The sequence below is a fragment of the Paroedura picta genome, chromosome 3 (assembly GCF_049243985.1).
Source record: "Paroedura picta isolate Pp20150507F chromosome 3, Ppicta_v3.0, whole genome shotgun sequence".
Classification (NCBI taxonomy): Eukaryota; Metazoa; Chordata; class Lepidosauria; order Squamata; family Gekkonidae; genus Paroedura; species Paroedura picta.
The window spans coordinates 127,457,137-127,476,213 of record NC_135371.1 but is presented as its reverse complement, the minus strand read 5'-3'; the positions used below and the strand labels follow the sequence as shown (position 1 = coordinate 127,476,213).

At 42.9% G+C, this 19,077-nt stretch overlaps 1 protein-coding gene across 5 annotated transcripts in view; it reads right to left on the bottom strand.

Moving 5' to 3' along the window:
- TNRC6C (trinucleotide repeat containing adaptor 6C) overlaps positions 1 to 19,077 on the bottom strand; it is a 176,452-nt gene that overhangs the window by 62,872 nt on the left and 94,503 nt on the right. For 4 of the 5 annotated variants that reach the window (XM_077327647.1, XM_077327644.1, XM_077327645.1 and 1 more), the window contains exon 5: positions 10,225 to 12,813. In XM_077327647.1, coding sequence (XP_077183762.1) covers positions 10,225 to 12,813 — 2,589 coding nt within the window. Of the gene's footprint in view, positions 1 to 10,224; positions 12,814 to 15,433; positions 15,649 to 19,077 lie in introns of those variants that run through there. The other variant, XM_077327649.1, reaches the window with a different exon arrangement.

The window sequence follows — 19,077 nt, the reverse complement described above, 5'->3', positions numbered from 1 at the left end:
GGAGGCCTCACTTCAAGAAGGACGTAGATAAAATTGAAAGGGTACAGAGGAGAGCGACGAAGATGATCTGGGGCCAAGGGACCAAGCCCTATGAAGATAGGTTGAGGGACTTGGGAATGTTCAACCTGGAGAAAAGGAGGTTGAGAGGGGACATGATAGCCCTCTTTAAGTATTTGAAAGGTTCTCACTTGGAGGAGGGCAGGATGCTGTTTCTGTTGGCTGCAGAGGAGAGGACACGCAGTAATGGGTTTAAACTTCAAGTACAACGATATAGGCTAGATATCAGGAAAAAGTTTTTCACAGTCAGAGTAGTTCAGCAGTGGAATAGGCTGCCTAAGGAGGTGGTGAGCTCCCCCTCACTGGCAGTCTTCAAGCAAAGGTTGGATACACACTTTTCTTGGATGCTTTAGGATGCTTAGGGCTAATCCTGCGTTGAGCAGGGGGTTGGACTAGATGGCCTGTATGGCCCCTTCCAACTCTATGATTCTATGATTCTATGATTCTATGATTAGAAAGGAAGCCACAACACATCATTTGAAGAGCTTCCAACCTTTGCAATAATACATTTAATCTCAGCTCTAGTACTACAATTTCCACTTCAACAGGTATTCATTTATTAAATAAAGAGAAACCAGTTCCCCTGGACACTCTTTAAATACAAATGACGATTAATTGCTGCCAATCCATGATGTAATAATGTAAATCCATAATGTAATAATGATTAATCTCTGCCAATCCACAATGTAAAGTCATTATGTTAAAGACATTCTGTTTTGAGCCATACAATATTATGTAAATTATTATGCACAACAAGGGAGCTCATGCCCTAGCAAATTACTTGTAATTACAAAGAAAACAATAATGAGTTAAGACACCCATAGTTTGTCAAGTTCTCAAGAGATCAAATTAAGTGCAAAAAGTGTAGAGGATCATTACTATGGTGGTTGTAAAATCTTTTAGGGGAAATGAGTGTGTTGGTGACTGTTGACTTCCTCAAACAACTGATTTATATACCTGACTTATACGACCCCACCTTTCTCCCCACTAGGAACTCACAGCAGCTCACATCATTCTCCTCTCTGCCATTTTATCCATACAACCATTGTCAAAGATAGCTTAGGCTGAATGTATGATACTGGCCTAAGGTTTCCTAGCATGTTTCCATGGCAGAATACGGTATCCCAGATGCTAGTTTGAAACTCTAACCCCTACACAACACTGGTTCTTCACAAAAAGCACTTTATGAAAAGCAATATTTTTATACATTTAAAAAATAATAATGCTGCTGGCTCTGCGTGGTTGAAGTGGAAAGTAGAGGAGTGAGAAGTGCTAAACTTAGCAAAAAAAAAAGGCTTCTTTAGTTATATTTAAAGTTAGAGTAGGGACTCTGCAGGACCACTGCGAGAAAAGGAAAGTGAAATAATAACTGATGATGAAGAGAGGGCTGAATTGTTTAACTCCTATTTGTCCTTCTCTTGTGAGGGAAATAGTGCTCAATGTGGCAAAAACATATCACAACAGGGGGGATCGGAATGGGGGCCTAGGATCACTGTGGGGGCAGTCTATAAACACCTACCGTATTTGCCGGCGTATAAGACGACCCCCCAACATTTCCACCCAAAATATAGAGTTTGTTACATTACATTACAGTACTATGGGCCACTATGGGCAGCTATGTCTATCCCAACTGAAGTGCACCCGGTGTATAGGACGACCCCCCCACTTGGAGGCATATTTTTCAGGGGGGAAAAGTAGTCTTATACGCCAGCAAATACTGTAGTTTCTTTAAATGAAACAAAGACTTCTGGGTCAGATGAATTGCATCCAAGGGTACTAAAAGAACTTGCAGAGTTCATCTCTGACCCCTCTGTCCATTATTTTTTACACTTTTTGGAGAACAGGTGAGGTGCCAGACGATTGGAGGCAGGCAAATGTTGTCCCCATCTTTAAGAAAGGGGAAAAGGAAGATCTGGGTAATTATTGACCCGTCAGCTTGACATCTGTAGCAGGCAACATTTGGAACAAATGATCAAACAGTCAATCATTGAGCAGCTGGAACAGAGAGCTGTGATTTCTAAGACATAGCATGGGTTTTGCAAGAACAAGTCATGTCAGACCAATCTTATCTCTTTTTTTTTGAGAAAGCGCTGGATCAGGGGAATACTGTGGACATAGTTTATCTAGATTTCAGTAAAGCTTTTGATAATTTTCCACATGATATTTTTGTTAACAAGTTGTTAAAATGCAGTATGGATCCTGGATCATTGATAACTGGTTGACAGATCGTTCTCAAAGGGTTCTTGCTAATGGTTCAGCATACTCTTGGAGAAAAGTGACAAGTGGAGTGCCCCATGGATCTGTCCTGGGACCTGTGTTGTTCAACATATTTATAAATGATTTGGATGAGGGTTTATAGGGGATACTTATTAAATTTGCAGACGATACTTAACTGGGAGGGGTAGCAAACACAATAGAAGACAGCAACAGAATACAGGATGATCTTGATAGGCATGAGAAGAGGGCTAAACTGAATAAAATGAAGTTCAATAGGGACTAAATGTAAAGTTCTGCATTTAGGTAGAAAAAAACATATACACCAAGGTAGGATGGGGGAGACTTGACTTGACAGTAGTATGTGCAAAAGGATCTAGGAATCTTAGTAGACCATACGTGAGTCAACAGTGTGACTCGGTGGCTAAGAAGGCAAATGGGATTTGGGGCTGTATCAAATGGCATATGGTTCAGATCACGGGAGGTGATGGTGCCACTTTGCTCTGTTCTGGTTCAGCCTCACTTGCAGTACTGTGTTCAGCTTTGGGCACCCCAGTTGAAGAGGGATATAGACAAACTGGAGCATGTCCAGAGGAGGGCAACAAAGATGGTGAGGGGTTTGGAGACCAAGGCATATGAGGAAAGGTTGGGAGAGCTTGGTCTGTTTAGCCTGGAGAGGAGCCAACTAAGAGGGGATCTAATAACTATTTTTAACTATTTAAAAGGCTGCCATAGGCCCATTATGCACGGCCGCCGAAACGGCGATTTCGGGTCACGTGGAAAACGCGGAGGGGGAAGACGCGATGCATACCGGTTATGCACGGGGCGGGGCGGGGCGCGACGGCGGCAAAACCCAGAGTAACCGATTATGCACGCGCCGATCTGGGCGCCGCTTCTGGTTGCGCCCCGCTCACCCGGAAGCTGCGCTTTCTTCCGCGTTTCACTGACGCGGCTTTTTCGGCGGCATGCACCGAAGCTGCAGCCGGTTGCAGCCGGCTCCGTGCGTTATCCGTGATTTTAGTCGCCGCCATTCCACCCCGAATGTGCGCTAAAACCCCCGTGCATAATGGGTCATATAGAGGATGGAACAGAGTTGTTCTCTCTTGCCCTGGAGGGACGGACCAGAACCAATGGGATGAAATTAATTTAAAAGAAATTCTGTCTAAACATCTGGAAGAAGTTCCTGTGGTTTCTCAGTGGAACAGTTCCTTGGGAACTGATGGATTCTCAATCTTTGGCATTTTTTAAACAGAGGCTGGATAGCCATCTGATGGAGAGGCTGTTTCTGTGAAGGTTCAAGGGGATGGCAGGTTACAGTGGATGAGCGTCCTGCATAGTGCAGGTTGTGAGTGTCCTGCATAGTGCAGGGGGTTGGACTAGAGGACCCAGGAGGTCCCTTCCAACTCTATTAATCTGTGATTCTAAATACTTCTTTACACAGAAAGTGATTAAAATGCGGAATTCACTGACAGAGGATGTAGTGATGGCCACAGTCATAGCAAGCTTTAAAACAGCATTCGACAGATTAATGGAGGATAGATCAATCAGTGGCTACCAACCATAGTGACTAAAGGGAACACCCACATTCAGAGGCAGCAAATTTCTGAATACCAGTGCCAGAAGATAACATTGGAGAAGACACTGGCCTCTTTGACTTGTTGTTGGACCTCCAGAGGAACTAGTTTCCCACTGTGTAAGACAAGATGCTAGACTAGATAGATCACTGGTCTGATCCAGCAGATGTTTAGATCACTTAGAAGGGAGTCTAATACATCAGGAGATACTATTATTCACATCATCTAAAAAGCCATCTTCCTAAATAATAGACTGTGCTGGATCACAGAAATATATGCTTAAGTCTGAGCCAATTAATAGTTTAAAATGTCAGATTACATCATATATATGTGCAGACAGATAAACAATTTGGCTTCCAAAAACCTGAAAATGGGAAGTAAGAGCTTTTCATGTCTAATTTACTATGTTATTTTTATGGCTTTTAAATTGACTTTCATCTCTCGTTATTAGACTGCAGTTTCTCTGGATAATAATACAAGATCTTGAATATGATTTGCAGTTAATGGAGAGATAGCATTTAAAGTATGGTGTAGAAGTACCAACAATCATTTCACTCCACATTCTGATGTAAGGTGTGGTTTCTACTCAAGAATCTAATCGCAGAAAAATCAATTTGCATGCATTCAGGCATTCGTGATGATGCCATCGCTCACGCAGAAAGGATTGTTCTTCCATCATGGTATTTCAGAACTGACCCATTATGACCATTTGGGTGGAATCATGATATCTATCAGTGGAAGACACTCATGTACATGGTTCTTTCTCATATTTCCCTTTACCTAACAATCCTTTCTGATTCCAATAATCAATATATCTAGTTCTGAACAATGGCCTCAAAGTGTAGATTAAAAAAATTCCACACAATGAGGCTGTGTACAGATCATAAAACCATTTCTATAAACTTGGAGGAGCCCTGAATTATTTGTTTTTAAACATAAAATCAAAGGAAAATTGGGGGCGGGGGGATCTTGTGATATTGTGAGCTCTCCGTCACCATTTGGGCAGTAGATCATACAGTTAGGGTAAAAATAGCTAGAGTGGGCAGGAGTTAATGTGGAAAAAGCTGCATGGGCAGGTCAAGTAGGTCCAGAGGGATGGAAGGAAGAAGGATGGCAATGGCAATGGGTCAAAGCAGAAAAGAAATTGAGAGGTTAACAAGTCAGAAGCAGATATCAATTGAGGAACTGCACATTCTTAAGAATCCACTTTTATCAATTAAGAAAAACATTCTTATGGACTGAATCCTATGGAAATCTTCCTCCAACACAAGAATCTTTCTCCTACCACAAGTCTTCTTTCATTGGAGTGAAACATTGCAGGATCCAACTCACTGCATGTGTGCATTTGCTATTATTTGTTTATCTAAAAGTTTACTGTTCTGGTTTTCCTTGCAGGGGAGGGAGCTCCAGCATGCTAACCAACAGGATTCTGCCTTCTGCCTTCTCCACAAGGCATATAGCTATTGCTAAACTCCTATCACTGACAAAAATCAGAAGACTTCTTGTTTATTTATTGGTGATTATCACCATTCTCCCATTTTCTATCACTTCCTGACATACAGGACTGCTGGAATATGGTCATACATATTTCCATAATAGTTTATTGACTGCTAAATGCTTGTATGGGAGGGTTCCTGACTTGCCAAGGGGGCTGAAGGTGCATGCAGCGGTTCTTGCCTGGCTCCTATATGCTCAAGGATATACTGATCCTGGGAGCACTAGAAAGGGGCTGAATAAAGATCACTGCCTTCAACAAAATCCTTAACAATCATTTCCAATTGTTCCATACAAATATACATTTAAAATTCTTCCCGACCTTGGTGATATGATCCAGAGAAGATTATTGTGATCACCACTTCCATAGACAAGTTTGAGTGCTAGCAACTGCTGGCTTTGTATTCACTTCCATTTGAGAAAATGCAGTAAGTTTAGAAGCTCAGGGCTCTACAGGCAGGACTGACTATAGCAAGCCTGACCAAATCCAATTGAAGGATTTCTGTAAAACTCCTTGGGACATGATGTCCCCAGTAAATAAGCAATAGAGAACTGTAGCTGTAGCTGATGAAACATAGCCTGCAAAAGTGTTTTTTTTTTAAACACTGAGTGAAACAAAGCGAGTGGAACAGCACAAGTTAAACTGAGTAAACAAGAAGTTTTCAATAAAAGCATTCTTCCTGTAATGATCCAATAAGCTAAAACTTAAGAATTAGCTAAAACTGTAGGAGATTATGGAATGTTTCTTTCATTACTGTTAAAAAAAAGAGGGAGTATAAATTTCATCTTTGTGGGACAACACAGATCACAGATGGTTTCTGTGTTCACTACATAACATTTTCTCAACACAAAAAGTTCATTGTATGAGATTATGAATGAAAATTAGTACTTTCAAAAAGCATGTAGACTCTTGGATAACAGACACAAATGAAGAAATATATCTTTGGAAAGAGGCAGAAGAAGAGATAATGAGAAACAGATGTATGATGTCTAAAAATGGACACCAAAGACTGGACAGCATAGAATAATAATAAAAAAATAAACATAATGAATATACATTATAAAATATACTAAACAATGTGAAGAGGATATTTCAAGTCTGTTATTTTAAGAGCTTGCAATCATATTCACATTGACAACCATTATATTAAACAGATACATTCATATTTAATTTTAAACATACCTACATGTTTAGCCATTCTAAAACAAGGATTGTGAGTATCTGACCAATTACCAAAGTAATTTTAGAATCTGTTCATTCTTTGTATCTTTTTTATTTTGTTCTATGGCTTCAGTAGAGGAAACTGTATGTTTATGTGTTTGTGCTTCAAAAATATTCCACAGATTTATTCGGAACTACATGGCCTGCAACACTTATGTTTGTGTTAGTAATTATTTGTCTGAAATGTTAATGTTACAGGTCTAGTCTAGTCTTTGAAATGGAAATAAAATGACATATTATAATTAGGGATGGGTACAAAGTTGGAAAATTGAAGTTTGTGGTTCATGGGCCAGCATAAGCGATCATAAACCTTCCAATTTCCCAAACTGGTTTATGATGCAGTAGAAGCCCCTCCCCCTCTCCCAAGTATGCTAGAGATGCCAAATCCATTGTGAGTTTGGCAGTTGCCTCTCTTCTACCTGTCTTTCAAGTTTGTTAATGACTGGATTTAGAGGTCCTGAGTTATGTCCCTCCAAAGCAGGTGTCCCTAGCAAAGTGCTCTCTAGGGAAAAATCACAGCAGTCCAGGGGTGTATAGAATCATAGAATCATAGAGTTGGAAGGGGCCATACAGGCCATCTAGTCCAACCCCCTGCTCTACGCAGGATCAGCTCTAAGCATCCTAAAGCATCCAAGAAAAGTGTGTATCCAACCTTTGCTTGAAGACTGCCAGTGAGAGGGAGCTCACCACCTCCTTAGGCAACCTATTCCACTGCTGAACTACTCTGACTGTGAAATTTTTTTCCTGATATCTAGCCTATATCGTAGTACTTGAAGTTTAAACCCATTACTGTGTGTCCTCCCCTCTGCAGCCAATGGAAACAGCATCCTGCCCTCCACCAAGTGACAACCTTTCAAATACTTAAAGAGGGCTATCATGTCCCCTCTCAACCTCCTTTTCTCCAGGCTGAACATTCCCAAGTCCCTCAACCTATCTTCATAGGGCTTGGTCCCTTGGCCCCAGATCATCTTCGTCACTCTTCACTGTACCCTTTCAATTTTATCTACGTCCTTCTTGAAGTGAGGCCTCCAGAACTGTACACAGTACTCCAGGTGTGGTCTGACCAGTGCCATATACAATGGGACTATGACATCTTGTGATTTTGATGTGATGCCCCTGTTGATACAGCCCAAAATGGCATTCGCCTTTTTTACCGCTGCATCACACTGCCTGTTCATGTTTAGTTTACAATCCACAAGTACCCCAAGGTCTCGTTCACACACAGTGTTACCTAGAAGCGTATCCCCCATCCACTAGGCATGTTTTTCATTTTTATGGAAACCCATAAAATGGAATGGAACCCTTGTAATCCAGAGGCATCAAACTTGCAGCAGATCTCCTCAGGACGCCCCTTTACATGCCCCCAAGTTGTATACAGATTGGACTTCAGTGGCCCCCCAAAGTGGGTGCCTCCAGCAGATTTATCTTTTTGGAAATTACACATGTAGTTTCAGGAGATCCATAGAACTGATCTCATGCAAGTTTGAGGCATCTGACTCGCAAGGTACCTTCCCCTGATGCTCCTCTACATGCCAAGTAAGAATCCTCCTCCCTCCACATGCTACAGGTCTTGCATGCTATAGGCACCACACCCACTGGATCTCAGTCAGAGTGTCCTTCCCCTGATGTATCCTAATGAGGGCAGGTGTGGGTCCTCAGCCCAGGAACCCAGTAGTTAGGCACATCTACTTTGCATGAGCAGAGAGATGGGTGGCTCAGAGTCCTGAATCCACCAGAAACAAGCCCAGTCTAGGAAGAGGTGTTCACAAATCCCAATCAGGGTGGGGTGGGTCCTCTGCTCAACGTGACCAGAAGGACAGACAGCTCAAAGCCCCCAAGAGTCCACCAGAAACCACCCCAGCTGGGAAAGTGTTCAGAAATAAGTATGGGGGGGGGTGCTCTGGCAAGACAGCCAGAAGCTAAGCCCCTCTGCCTAATGTGAGCAGAGAGAGAGGTGGCTCAGAGCACTTAGTAAACTTGATATAATCCCAGTCAGATGTTTTCTTAGGGCCATTTGGGGAGCAGCATTCTGTCAGGCTGAAGTTCAAATAGGCCATTCCAATAAGTACTGAGAGACACACCATCTTGTCCTGGGGGGAAGTTCTGCGCACAGCCTAACAGGTTATAGAATGTTGGTGCCAATATTTGATCTCAGATAATTTCTCTTCGTGTATCCTAATTGCCTTGAAACTTAAAAAAGAAGAGTTGCCCTTCTTATAATGAGACATAAAGATTACAGCCTCAGTGAGACTGACCAAGGCCCAGAGTTAAGCACACTACCGTCCTAGCGATTTGAACAGAGAAGTGACTTCTTCCCTATAGTCAATGGGAGTTTAGAGTGCTTTTGGTTTGCTCCAGTAATGTCTGAGGCTGCTAGCTGGCCAGGAAATAATAATATCCTGCCTTTTATACAAAGGTTTAACTAATGAAAAGGGACAGTTAAAAGTTTTTCATGGTAAATAACATTACCTGGTGTTTGCTGCAGACTCAGCTGATATTAAAATAATAGAGGAGCAACTTAAAATTTGGTAGCTCCAATTATGATCATGTTTAGGACTGAGTTGGAATTATAGTAGCCATCAAAATCACAGACATTTAGCATATATGAAAGTGTGCTTATATTCCTGTATGCGTTTGCAATTCATTCTGTGATTAAGTCATTAAGAAGAAGGGAGATTAAAAAATGATCCACTCCAGATGTCAAATATACCAGGAACATCACGGGGCAGCTTCATGTGCATTCATGCTGGGATTGTATTTTATTCTTCAGGGTGCATACAAATAGATCTTTATCCTACTTCTGTGTAACAACAACATGATGCTTAAGCATTTATGAGTACTACATCTTTAAGCTTATACTCAAGCCACCTGAAGTATCACCACTGATTTCTTCAGATCAAGCTGCTGTTAAAGGCAGAAGAGAAGACTGGCAACCTTGCATTGAAGCAGTAAGTTAAGACTCAGAATGCTAAAGAGTCTCTCCCTTCCTTCTGTAGTCCATCTCTGAAACACTGTTTAAAAATGTATAACTCTGTTCTCTACTGTGCTAAACTGCTCCCTTAACAAAAAAATTTTAGCCCCAACAACAAAAAAACTCTGGCTACAGGCCTGTATCTCTCCCTCTCTAACAGTAAGTGAAAACTACTTACAGAAAACTGCTGTATGTATATACATTCTGCCCCCATAGAGCAGAAGATGCACTTTCTTATGGTAACTAACACTGTTTGTTGAGCTTTGGAAGGCACTATTGGTGTTTCCAGGACTGCAGAAGTTCATCTCCCCCCCCACCATTGCTGTGATGACCAACTGATCAGCACCAGTGTATCTGCTGCAGATGTGTCCTACCACAAACTGCCAAACCGGATGGAAAAATCACTTGAGGGGCACAGGAGGCTCATGCTGCTGAGATTGCAGGGCTACTGGGTCGTCAACTATAACCCAGGCAAATTTTGCAACATTTTGAGAGGTGTTTTCCTGGGTGTGCCCATCCATAATTCTAATGCAAATGAATAATTTACACTCTATTTTATATCTTATTCTTATCAAATATAGATGTATCTCATAACAGTGAGGTGCCCAAATACTGCTTACATAATGATCATTAAAAATGTCTGTCCAAAGTAAGCAATACTTATGTTGAGAAAAGAAAACATTATATCGTACCTGGACCAAGCAGCGGGGACCGGGTTGACTGGGCACTTGACTGGTGCGGTGGCTGAGGTTCAGCCATGTTTGCGTTGATAATTGTGGTGCTAGTGGTGGTGGCTGTGGTACTGCTCTGGATAACAGGATTGTTTCTATCCCACATATTTACAGTCTTGTTGTTATTGTAATTTGGGTCACCCCAAGCTGAGGTACCATCATCAATCTCCATCTTGCGCCGAATGGATGGTGGAGAGGGCTCTTCCCACCCAGTTGCTTCACTACTATCCTTCTGTTTGGTTGGCACTGGCCCACCAACCCATCCTGATCCAGTCTGTTTAACAGAAGCAGCTCCTCCCCAATTACTAACATTGTTGTCCTGGGATTTAGAAGCCCAGTTCTGTTGGGGAGCAGGTTTCAAAGATTCTCCCCAGTTTGTACCTGTATTAGCTTTGCTGTTTGTGCCATTTCCCCATCCGCTGGTCCCAGAACGTGTAGTATCATTCCAACCAGACCCTGATCTATTGTCAGTATCCCATCCAGACCCATTCTTTTTCCCATCTCCCAAATGTCCAGGGACAGATGAGGAATCAACCCATTCTCCACCCCCTGAAGTCCAGCCTGGATTTGATTTTTGTCCATCTCCCCAATTTTGAGATTTGGGTTTCTGAGGTTCACTCCAAGTAGGCGACTTGTCCTCCTGATTTGCGGTCCCACTCCAAGTGTGGCCACTTTTGGCAGCAGCAGCATTATTGACAGCAGTAGAACTTGCTGGCTCTCCCCATCCCCCAGGGCCATTTGGCGCTTTGTTATTGTTGTCGCCCCAACCTGTATTAGTTGGAACTGTTGAAGGTGGAGAGCTGACCCACCCAGATACTGAAGAGGTATTTGTACTGTTCATGATGGACCCATCATTCTTGCCCCCCAAATTTGAAGGCTGAGTAGCTGCACAACCCCAGGCCTCAGTTCCATTGTCATTCTTTCGTTCAGATCTTGGAGATTCTTCAAATTCCCAGGCGGTGTTTTGTTTTACAGGAGTCTGTCCCCATCCAGTGTTGGACAGAACTCTTGGGTCAAGGTCATTCCTTGGCAACTGGACTTGCCCTTGGTCTATCATCCCCTTCTCTCTTCTTCGACCCTCTCCAGCTCCCTCCCTCCCGGTACTGCCTTCATTTTGACTTCCATTGCTATCATTACTTCCTTCACTACCTGCATTGCCAGACGCTGCAGCTTTGGCCCAAGAGTTTATTTGTTCATTGCCCTGCTGCATGGCAGGAATCTGGCTGGTAACAGTAGAGCTATCCCACCCTGTTGATCCTTTCCCATTGATGTCATTATTGGAATGCTGGTTTGGGGGCTTGCTCCATTCACCATTAACACCGTTACTGGTGCTGCGACTTGGGTGGCCCCAAGCACCAGAATGCATATTACCAACACCACTGTTATTACTGCCCCTGCCCCATGCTAAAATTCCAGGACCAGCAGGAGGACCTGAATCCCAAGCACTTGTTCCATTTCCTTCCTTTTGCACAGCACTGCTGGATCCATTTTGTTTAGCACTTAATGCTGAGTTCACAGTGTCTCCATTCCCCTGACTGAACCCAGAATTGCTGTTTCCTGTGGCAGGATTACCTGGGGATATCCCCCACACTGAATTGCCCATTCCTTCACCACTTCCCCCACTAACTTGAGAAACTGATGTCCCATTAGCACCAGGAAGGCTTTGTAGGTGGGGCGGGATGATGGCCCCCATGCCAACAGCCATGCCCCAGTTCGGCAGTCCATTTGTCTGCATTGCATTGATAGGGTTTGGTGAAGAGTTCATGGGGTTAGCGTTATTTGGTCCATCAGTGTTAAGGTTCTGAGGTTGTACGCTGAAAGACACATTCTGAGAAGTGGACGTTTGTGGTTCTGTGCTCTCTTGCGGCAGCAAGTTTCCCCAAGCACCTAAGGTGCCCGCTGGGTTCCCATTCTGGTTGCCCATGTTCTGACCTATGGCACTGACTGGACTGCAAATACCAGAAGGGTTGCCTGTTCCCACAGTTCCTTCATGTCCAAGTACAGGCCAGGCAGCTGGATTGGCATTGGGATTAAGGTTAAGATTAATGCCAGCATTTGAGTTGGAAGCACCCCAGCAGTTTTGACTTCTACCATCTCCAATCATGTTGTCCATCTTTCCATCCCCACCACTGGCTGAGCAATGAGCTAAGCCAGAGTTGGAACCTGTGGCAACACCCCACACTCTGGCTGCATTTCCATTTCCATTTGCTCCACCAGCTCCAAGGGCACTCTGGTTAGAAGTGCTTTGGATGAGTGCTCCATTGGTGCCATTATTGCCATTAGGTTTCTTTGTATGTCCAGTGAAGTTGCCTTGGGCACTCCCTGTAGCCATGCTACTGTTCTCTGAGCCACAGTTGGAGGCAGAGTCAGTGTCTGTAGTACATTCTGAGGCAGACTCAGTCTCAGTTCCTGTAATGGAAGGCCACGCTTCCTTGTCAGTCCTGTCTATTATCACTTTATCCCAGCTGCAATTGGCTTCACTTCGGAAAGTGGGCTGCTGTCCCCAGTGAGTATTCTCATAATGGTCTCCCAATCCGCTGTGACAAAGGTCTGAAAAATTAAACATGATGCAAATTAGTTTGCTGTTGACCCAAATACATCAGTTGCACTCTTGGCTTGATTGTTATGCTTACATTCCTTAAAGCACATCCTCATTTTACAACCTCATTTATGAATGTGAAGCTGAGGAAAAAAAAATCTAGTCCATATTGAACCCTTGGCTTACAAGCAACACAAAAGCTACTAAAATGGTTTTAAAATTATAATTGTTTTTAGAACTTGGATTAAAACCCATATTTTCATATATCACCAATATCTCACACAGTGACCCTCACATTCTCCTCTACGCTCATGTATTTTTTCATGTATTTATCACATTCAATCTATAGGATTGATTCTGGAAGTGACATGGTAGAGTGGAATATATGTTCAAACATTTTCCCATATGCAACAGAAATGTTAAACCAAATTTTAAATAAGTTTTCTTTCACAACGGAACAAAAGCACAACTAAATCTATTGAAATAATACAAATTATAATGTAGAAATATGATTCTATACAACTTTCCCATTAATGTCAGGGTTTTCCTCCAATCCATTAATGCCAGGGTTTTCCTACAGTGCAAGAGATAAATCCACTGGTACAAGGCTCCATAAGGCTGAAAGAAAGTGTTGCCATTAGCCAAAAAGTTCTGAAAGATCCAATCCAGGCTTCTGAGCTGAGAAAAACCTATACAAGCAAAATGCCCTATTCTATTTCGAACACAGGAGAGCAGGCTGGTTCTAATCTGTATCTTGCTACACTCAGAAACAGAAACAAAAAAGTTTCATTGACAGGACTGATTTCCAAAATTAGACACAGCCTCTAAGCACCAAGTAATTGTCTGTTACGAGTGTTGTTTCTGTGAGACAATGCTAGCACTTGCTGCATACAAACTATTACTTCAGTTCCGTAGGTGAAACCAACACACTGTGCTATGGCAAAGGGGTGTTGCCTTCCTGCACAAGATTTTATCCACTATTTTGCCATGAGATAGGATTAGGCTATTTAACTAGAAACGACAAGGTGAAACAGAAAGAACCACTCAGAGACAGGTTCGGAACTGAGGCCTGTCATCTACCAGGAGTATTTACAAAAGATAAAACATGCAATAGTAAAAAAACCCAAATATACCCCACCCACTGACAGCTTCTAGAGAAAATAACCACTAATGTTGTGTCCTGTAAAACTGATATCCATTAAATAAAACTACATGTTCTGATTCAAGCCAGTCGCATACTCTCAGTGTAGCCTACCTCACAGGGCCATTGTTAAGATAAGGTGCAGGAATGAAAAATGTAACCTACTTTGGGTCCCCATTGGGAAGACAGGTTAGGTATAAATGCAGTAAATAAGTACTGTATTTGCCGGCGTATAAGACGACTGGGCGTATAAGACGACCCCCCAACATTTCCACTCAAAATATAGAGTTTGTTACATTACATTTCAATACTATGGGCCACTACGCGCAGCTATGTCTATCCCAACTGAAGTGCACCAGGCGTATAGGACGACCCCCCCCCACTTGGAGGCATGTTTTTCAGGGGGGAAAAGTAGTCTTATACGCCAGCAAATACTGTATATATAAGCCAATCCAACTGTAGATTTATGTAACCTGAGCTCTGAGGTGATAAAATGCCTGGTTTTTAAATAAGAAGTTATCAATATCTGGATTTAATATTTCTAACACTCACCCTCCAAGTTGTTAGCACAATCACTATTTTGAGCGGTCAAGTAAAATACTGAAAATATAGTATTATTGTGAATTAAAGAGTAAGGATTTCCTTCAATCAGTGATGAGCAGGATTGTACTGAAAACATTCAAAGGAGACAGGTTAAACTGACAGGATATGTTTAACAACATTAACACTTCTTGATTTCATTTGCACTTACATGCTGGGGTCAGAACAAATGTGAAAACCTATGCATTTGCAAGCATCCTGGAAGTCAACTTTCCCCACACTATTTGTTTCTTCCATGTCACTAGCAAGAACTCCTTATTTGTGAGTTCTAAATTCTGTTTAAATGTTTCAGGGAATAGGTCGACTGTTAAGTTTGCTCCACCAAGAATACTGACTGCATAAATGCTTGCGGCTGTCAGACTATGCCACAAAGGCATATGCAAATGTGGAAGAGTTAAGAGAAGAGAACACTTAAATACAGCTGCTTTATTTACAGACAAAATCAAAAAATAGGTAACACAAGTGGAAAAGCTTATTACCCTTTCAATTTTCTTCACTACAGTATGAAACAAAATATGTTCCTCTGATGTAGGGACGTTTCATGCATTCAGGAAAACAGCTGAGCAGCATTAAAAAACAGCATTCTTCATTATTAGATAGTGAGCACTCAATAAAATACGAACACTCCAAAACCAAAGAGCAGTAAATAATGACAAATAATAACTTCATTTTTCTGCCCTGCGTAACATATCTTTAGCAAGCAGCTCCTTCTTTGAGGACGCCATTTTATCAAACCTGAAAGGCAGCCAAAAGCTTAGGACGCTGTGCTGCTGCTGCTGCTGCTGCTGTCTCTGAAACATTATGTAATAAACTGATTTAACAGAAGCATATGCTATTTGCCCTATTTTTTCCACTGGCTGCTCTAACGGGGCCAACAAGTAATGAAATACCTGAGGAAAGGTGTCGCCCAACCATCCTAGGAGACGCTACATTGTGTGCAGAGCTGTCTCCCCTCCTGCATCTAGGTTCGCTTAGGCTCTCGGCTTCAATATGTCGGCTGTGTACAGAGTGAGCCTCATCCTGTAGAGCTGCCAAGAAAATCGCTCAGTGCAAGTATGCGCCCAGAAAACCTGCAAGCTCGCTCAGGCCTTAGCTGTGCCGGCTTTGGAAATGCCCTTTCCACACAAGGAGACTCCTCTACCCTCCTTCCCCCACCTCCAGCAGCACACAGCCCCCTTAACTCTAGGTAAGGTATCAACACATGAAGATTTTAAAGCTTTGATTATCTAATTGCAGCTGACACTAAACCGATCTTCCTTCCTCTTTACATTCTTTCAACTGTCACAAAACATTTTCACTTTGAGACCTAGCCACAATTAGCGTGGCTGCTTTTCTTCAGGTTTTTGAAAGTCAGCCAAAAGAACAGCCTCGCATTGCCGATTGGTCGCATGCAAATATATTCCTGCCTCCTTCATTTCTCTGTCCCCCTCTTCCCATCTCTGAACAGAAGTGCTGTACACTTGGCATACTACTACTAAATACAACATTGAGAACAAACCTTATATGGAATCTGGCAACCAACCAGGTGCTTAATTATTTCTCTACAGAGAAAGCTGGAAATAAAAGAGCTTTTAAAAATATAGCCCTTGTTTACGAGCATACAGGATGGTAACCCCTGCAGCCTGCAGAGTTTTCACTTCCTGGTAGAGAAGGAATTCTAGTTGCAGGTTAAAATGCATTTTTAGGCTCCTTTGGTATTGTAAACACACCATCTGATTTTTAGTATAAAGTTTGAATTATGGAGCCACAACCATATCCAGGCACTATGAAACTGTCAATTCCACTATCAACAGGCTTAGTAGTCTTTATTACTAAGATAAGAATATATTTGTCATATCACTTTGCTGTTGAGTTATATCTGAAACTACTCGTGGAAATGTGCCTGTTATTCTAGAATACAGTTACCATACTCCCTCCAAAAAAAGACACTACTCTGTACTGTTAACAGAACAGGATGACAGACAAAACATCAAGTAGTACAGCTCTTCTCATTACTCATCATCATGATGAGAAAAACTAGACCTAAACAACATAATTATGTGAGTAAAAATTACAAACAGAGACCTACCTAGGAATAAATGGTGACAGCTCTATAAAGGGATAGATTCCATGGGGGGGGGGGGGAGAGGGTTGAATGGAGTTTCCCATCACGCCTTCTGCTACCAGGTCAAATGCCAATTAGTAAGGTAGGAAAATCAGACCATACACAAAATGGAACAAAGTGAGTCCAGCTACACCTTTAAGACCAACCAATTTAATTCTATGTATAGGTTCTCATGTGCCAGCACACTTCTTCAGATACACAGACTATTAGACATTCTGACAACCTAGGAGGATTTTAGGTATGCAAAACTATATTACTTTTTAAATTAAATGAAGGGGAAAATACTAAACAGCCACCTGATGACAGTGCGGTGGAACTGGGGATGAAGAACTGGAAAACTATGCAAGCAAGTGGGGGAAAAAAGACTAAAAAAACAAAATAGTCAATATAGACTAAGAACAAGGACATGATATTATTTTGACATATCATACTGAAAAAAGATTACCAAGGCAGAGGACACTGAATTACAGTGAAGTGTCTATTTGTGTGAGACATGTAAACACTGTAAAATGCTATATAATACCAATAAAGAAGCAATCTCCAGAGCAAATCCATTATAATACAGATCTAGTCCCTTTGTAAGAATGCCTTCCTGAACGTGTCTGTTTGCAGATTCTGAGAAATGCTAGAAACATAGGCCCACAATGTGGGAGGCCCCCACAGAGAATGCATGTGTTCAGGAGGCTACCAATTCTGCCTGTTTGCAGAGTAGTGCCTTCAAAAGGCTTTGCTCAGATGAATGTAGCTGTTAAGGCAGAACATAGCAGGAGAGGTATGTGGTATGTGGATCAAACACCATTAGGGGCTTTGTAGGTGATGACTCTTGTGGCGCAGAGTGGTAAGGCAGCCGTCTGAAAGCTTTGCCCATAAGGCTGGGAGTTCAATCCCAGCAGCCGGCTCAAGGTTGACTCAGCCTTCCATCCTTCCGAGGTCGGTAAAATGAGTACCCAGCTTGCTGGGGGGTAAACGGTCATGACTGGGGAAGGCACTGGCAAACCACCCCGTATTGAGTCTGCCATGAAAATGCTAGAGGGCGTCACCCCAAGGGTCAGACATGACTCGGTGCTTGCACAGGGGATACCTTTACCTTTACCTTTAGGTGATGACTAGATTATTTGAACCAAACCCAGTCAATTATCAGTAACCAGTGGAGAGTATAAAGAATGGGAGTTATACGCACATTCATTTAAGCACCTAACTGAAGCTGAGCCACTGTGTTCTGTACTAACTGGAGTTTGTCAGTTGTCTTTAAGGGCAGACCTTCTAGAGAACATTGCAATAACCTAGCCTCTAGGTCAGGGGTGTAAGTCCCAGAAGTTGGAACTGGCACTTAGGGATATTATCCAGCTCATGAGCAACTGGTGTGGGGGAAGAAACAGAAGGCTGCTTGAGGGGGCAAAGCCAGTAGTCAAGCAGAATATCTTTGCTTCAGTGGCAGCCTCACTCGTAAGATGGGAGCTACTGTAGCTACATTCATTCTAGCTTGGGGTTCCAAGGTGAGGTTGCACACCTCTTCATTTGGCCTGCAGTTCCAGGGATACTGTCCTGGGTGGTCACAGGGATCAGCGTTTGGGGGTACAGACAATCCTCTGCTTAGGCCTGCTGGTGGCCAGTGCAGCTGCTGCATTCATGCGGCAGCTGTGCTTTGACGCACTGAGGTCAGCAGTTTCTTCTATACATAGGGGGGCGAGTCCCACCACTAAGCACATAACATGGTGGCCAGGCCTCACCACTGCCCCATGGAGCACCCAGAGGCTTTAGCCACAGGCAGCGGATACCTTCTGTGTGTGTGTGGCTGTGCTAGTGATCTCTGGTTATACTGGTTGCTGGCTGTCCTGAGGCTTCTGCCACATGCATGGCCTTCAGCCTGGAGTGACTGTTGCTGCATGGGGGTGGATGCAGCTTGCTGACTATCTCTTGCTAGAACTCCCAGCATTGTTACACTATGGATTGCCTGATGGCCTTCCCTCAAGTTGGTTGCTGCTGCTCAGCATCTTAAGTTTATTGGGTTTTGCTGGGCCTGGGTCCTACCGTGCACATAGCCTCAGACCTGGACCATCACCCCCTGATTCTACAGAGCTGGGGGGGGGGATTAGTTCACCTTGTCTTCCCAATCCCCTTCCATGTTGGTTTGGCAGCAACAGGAAGCTTGTAACACCAGCCCATTCATGTTTTTATCCTGGGGCCTGGGCTCACAGTACTGGTGTTGGAAACAGGCCCTCCAGCCAGTGCAAGAGTTTCTGCCTAGTGTTGAATCACTGATTTTCCAGCCTGTCCATGTGGGTATTCTTCTACACACATGCACAGTTCATGGGGCCTTGCAGTGAGGACACACCAACTCAGAGCATACCAGTTGCTGTCCTTCATAAAGTTTGTATCGCTGGTACCTAGCATTATGTTTCATGGTACACATGGTCCAGCCTTAACATA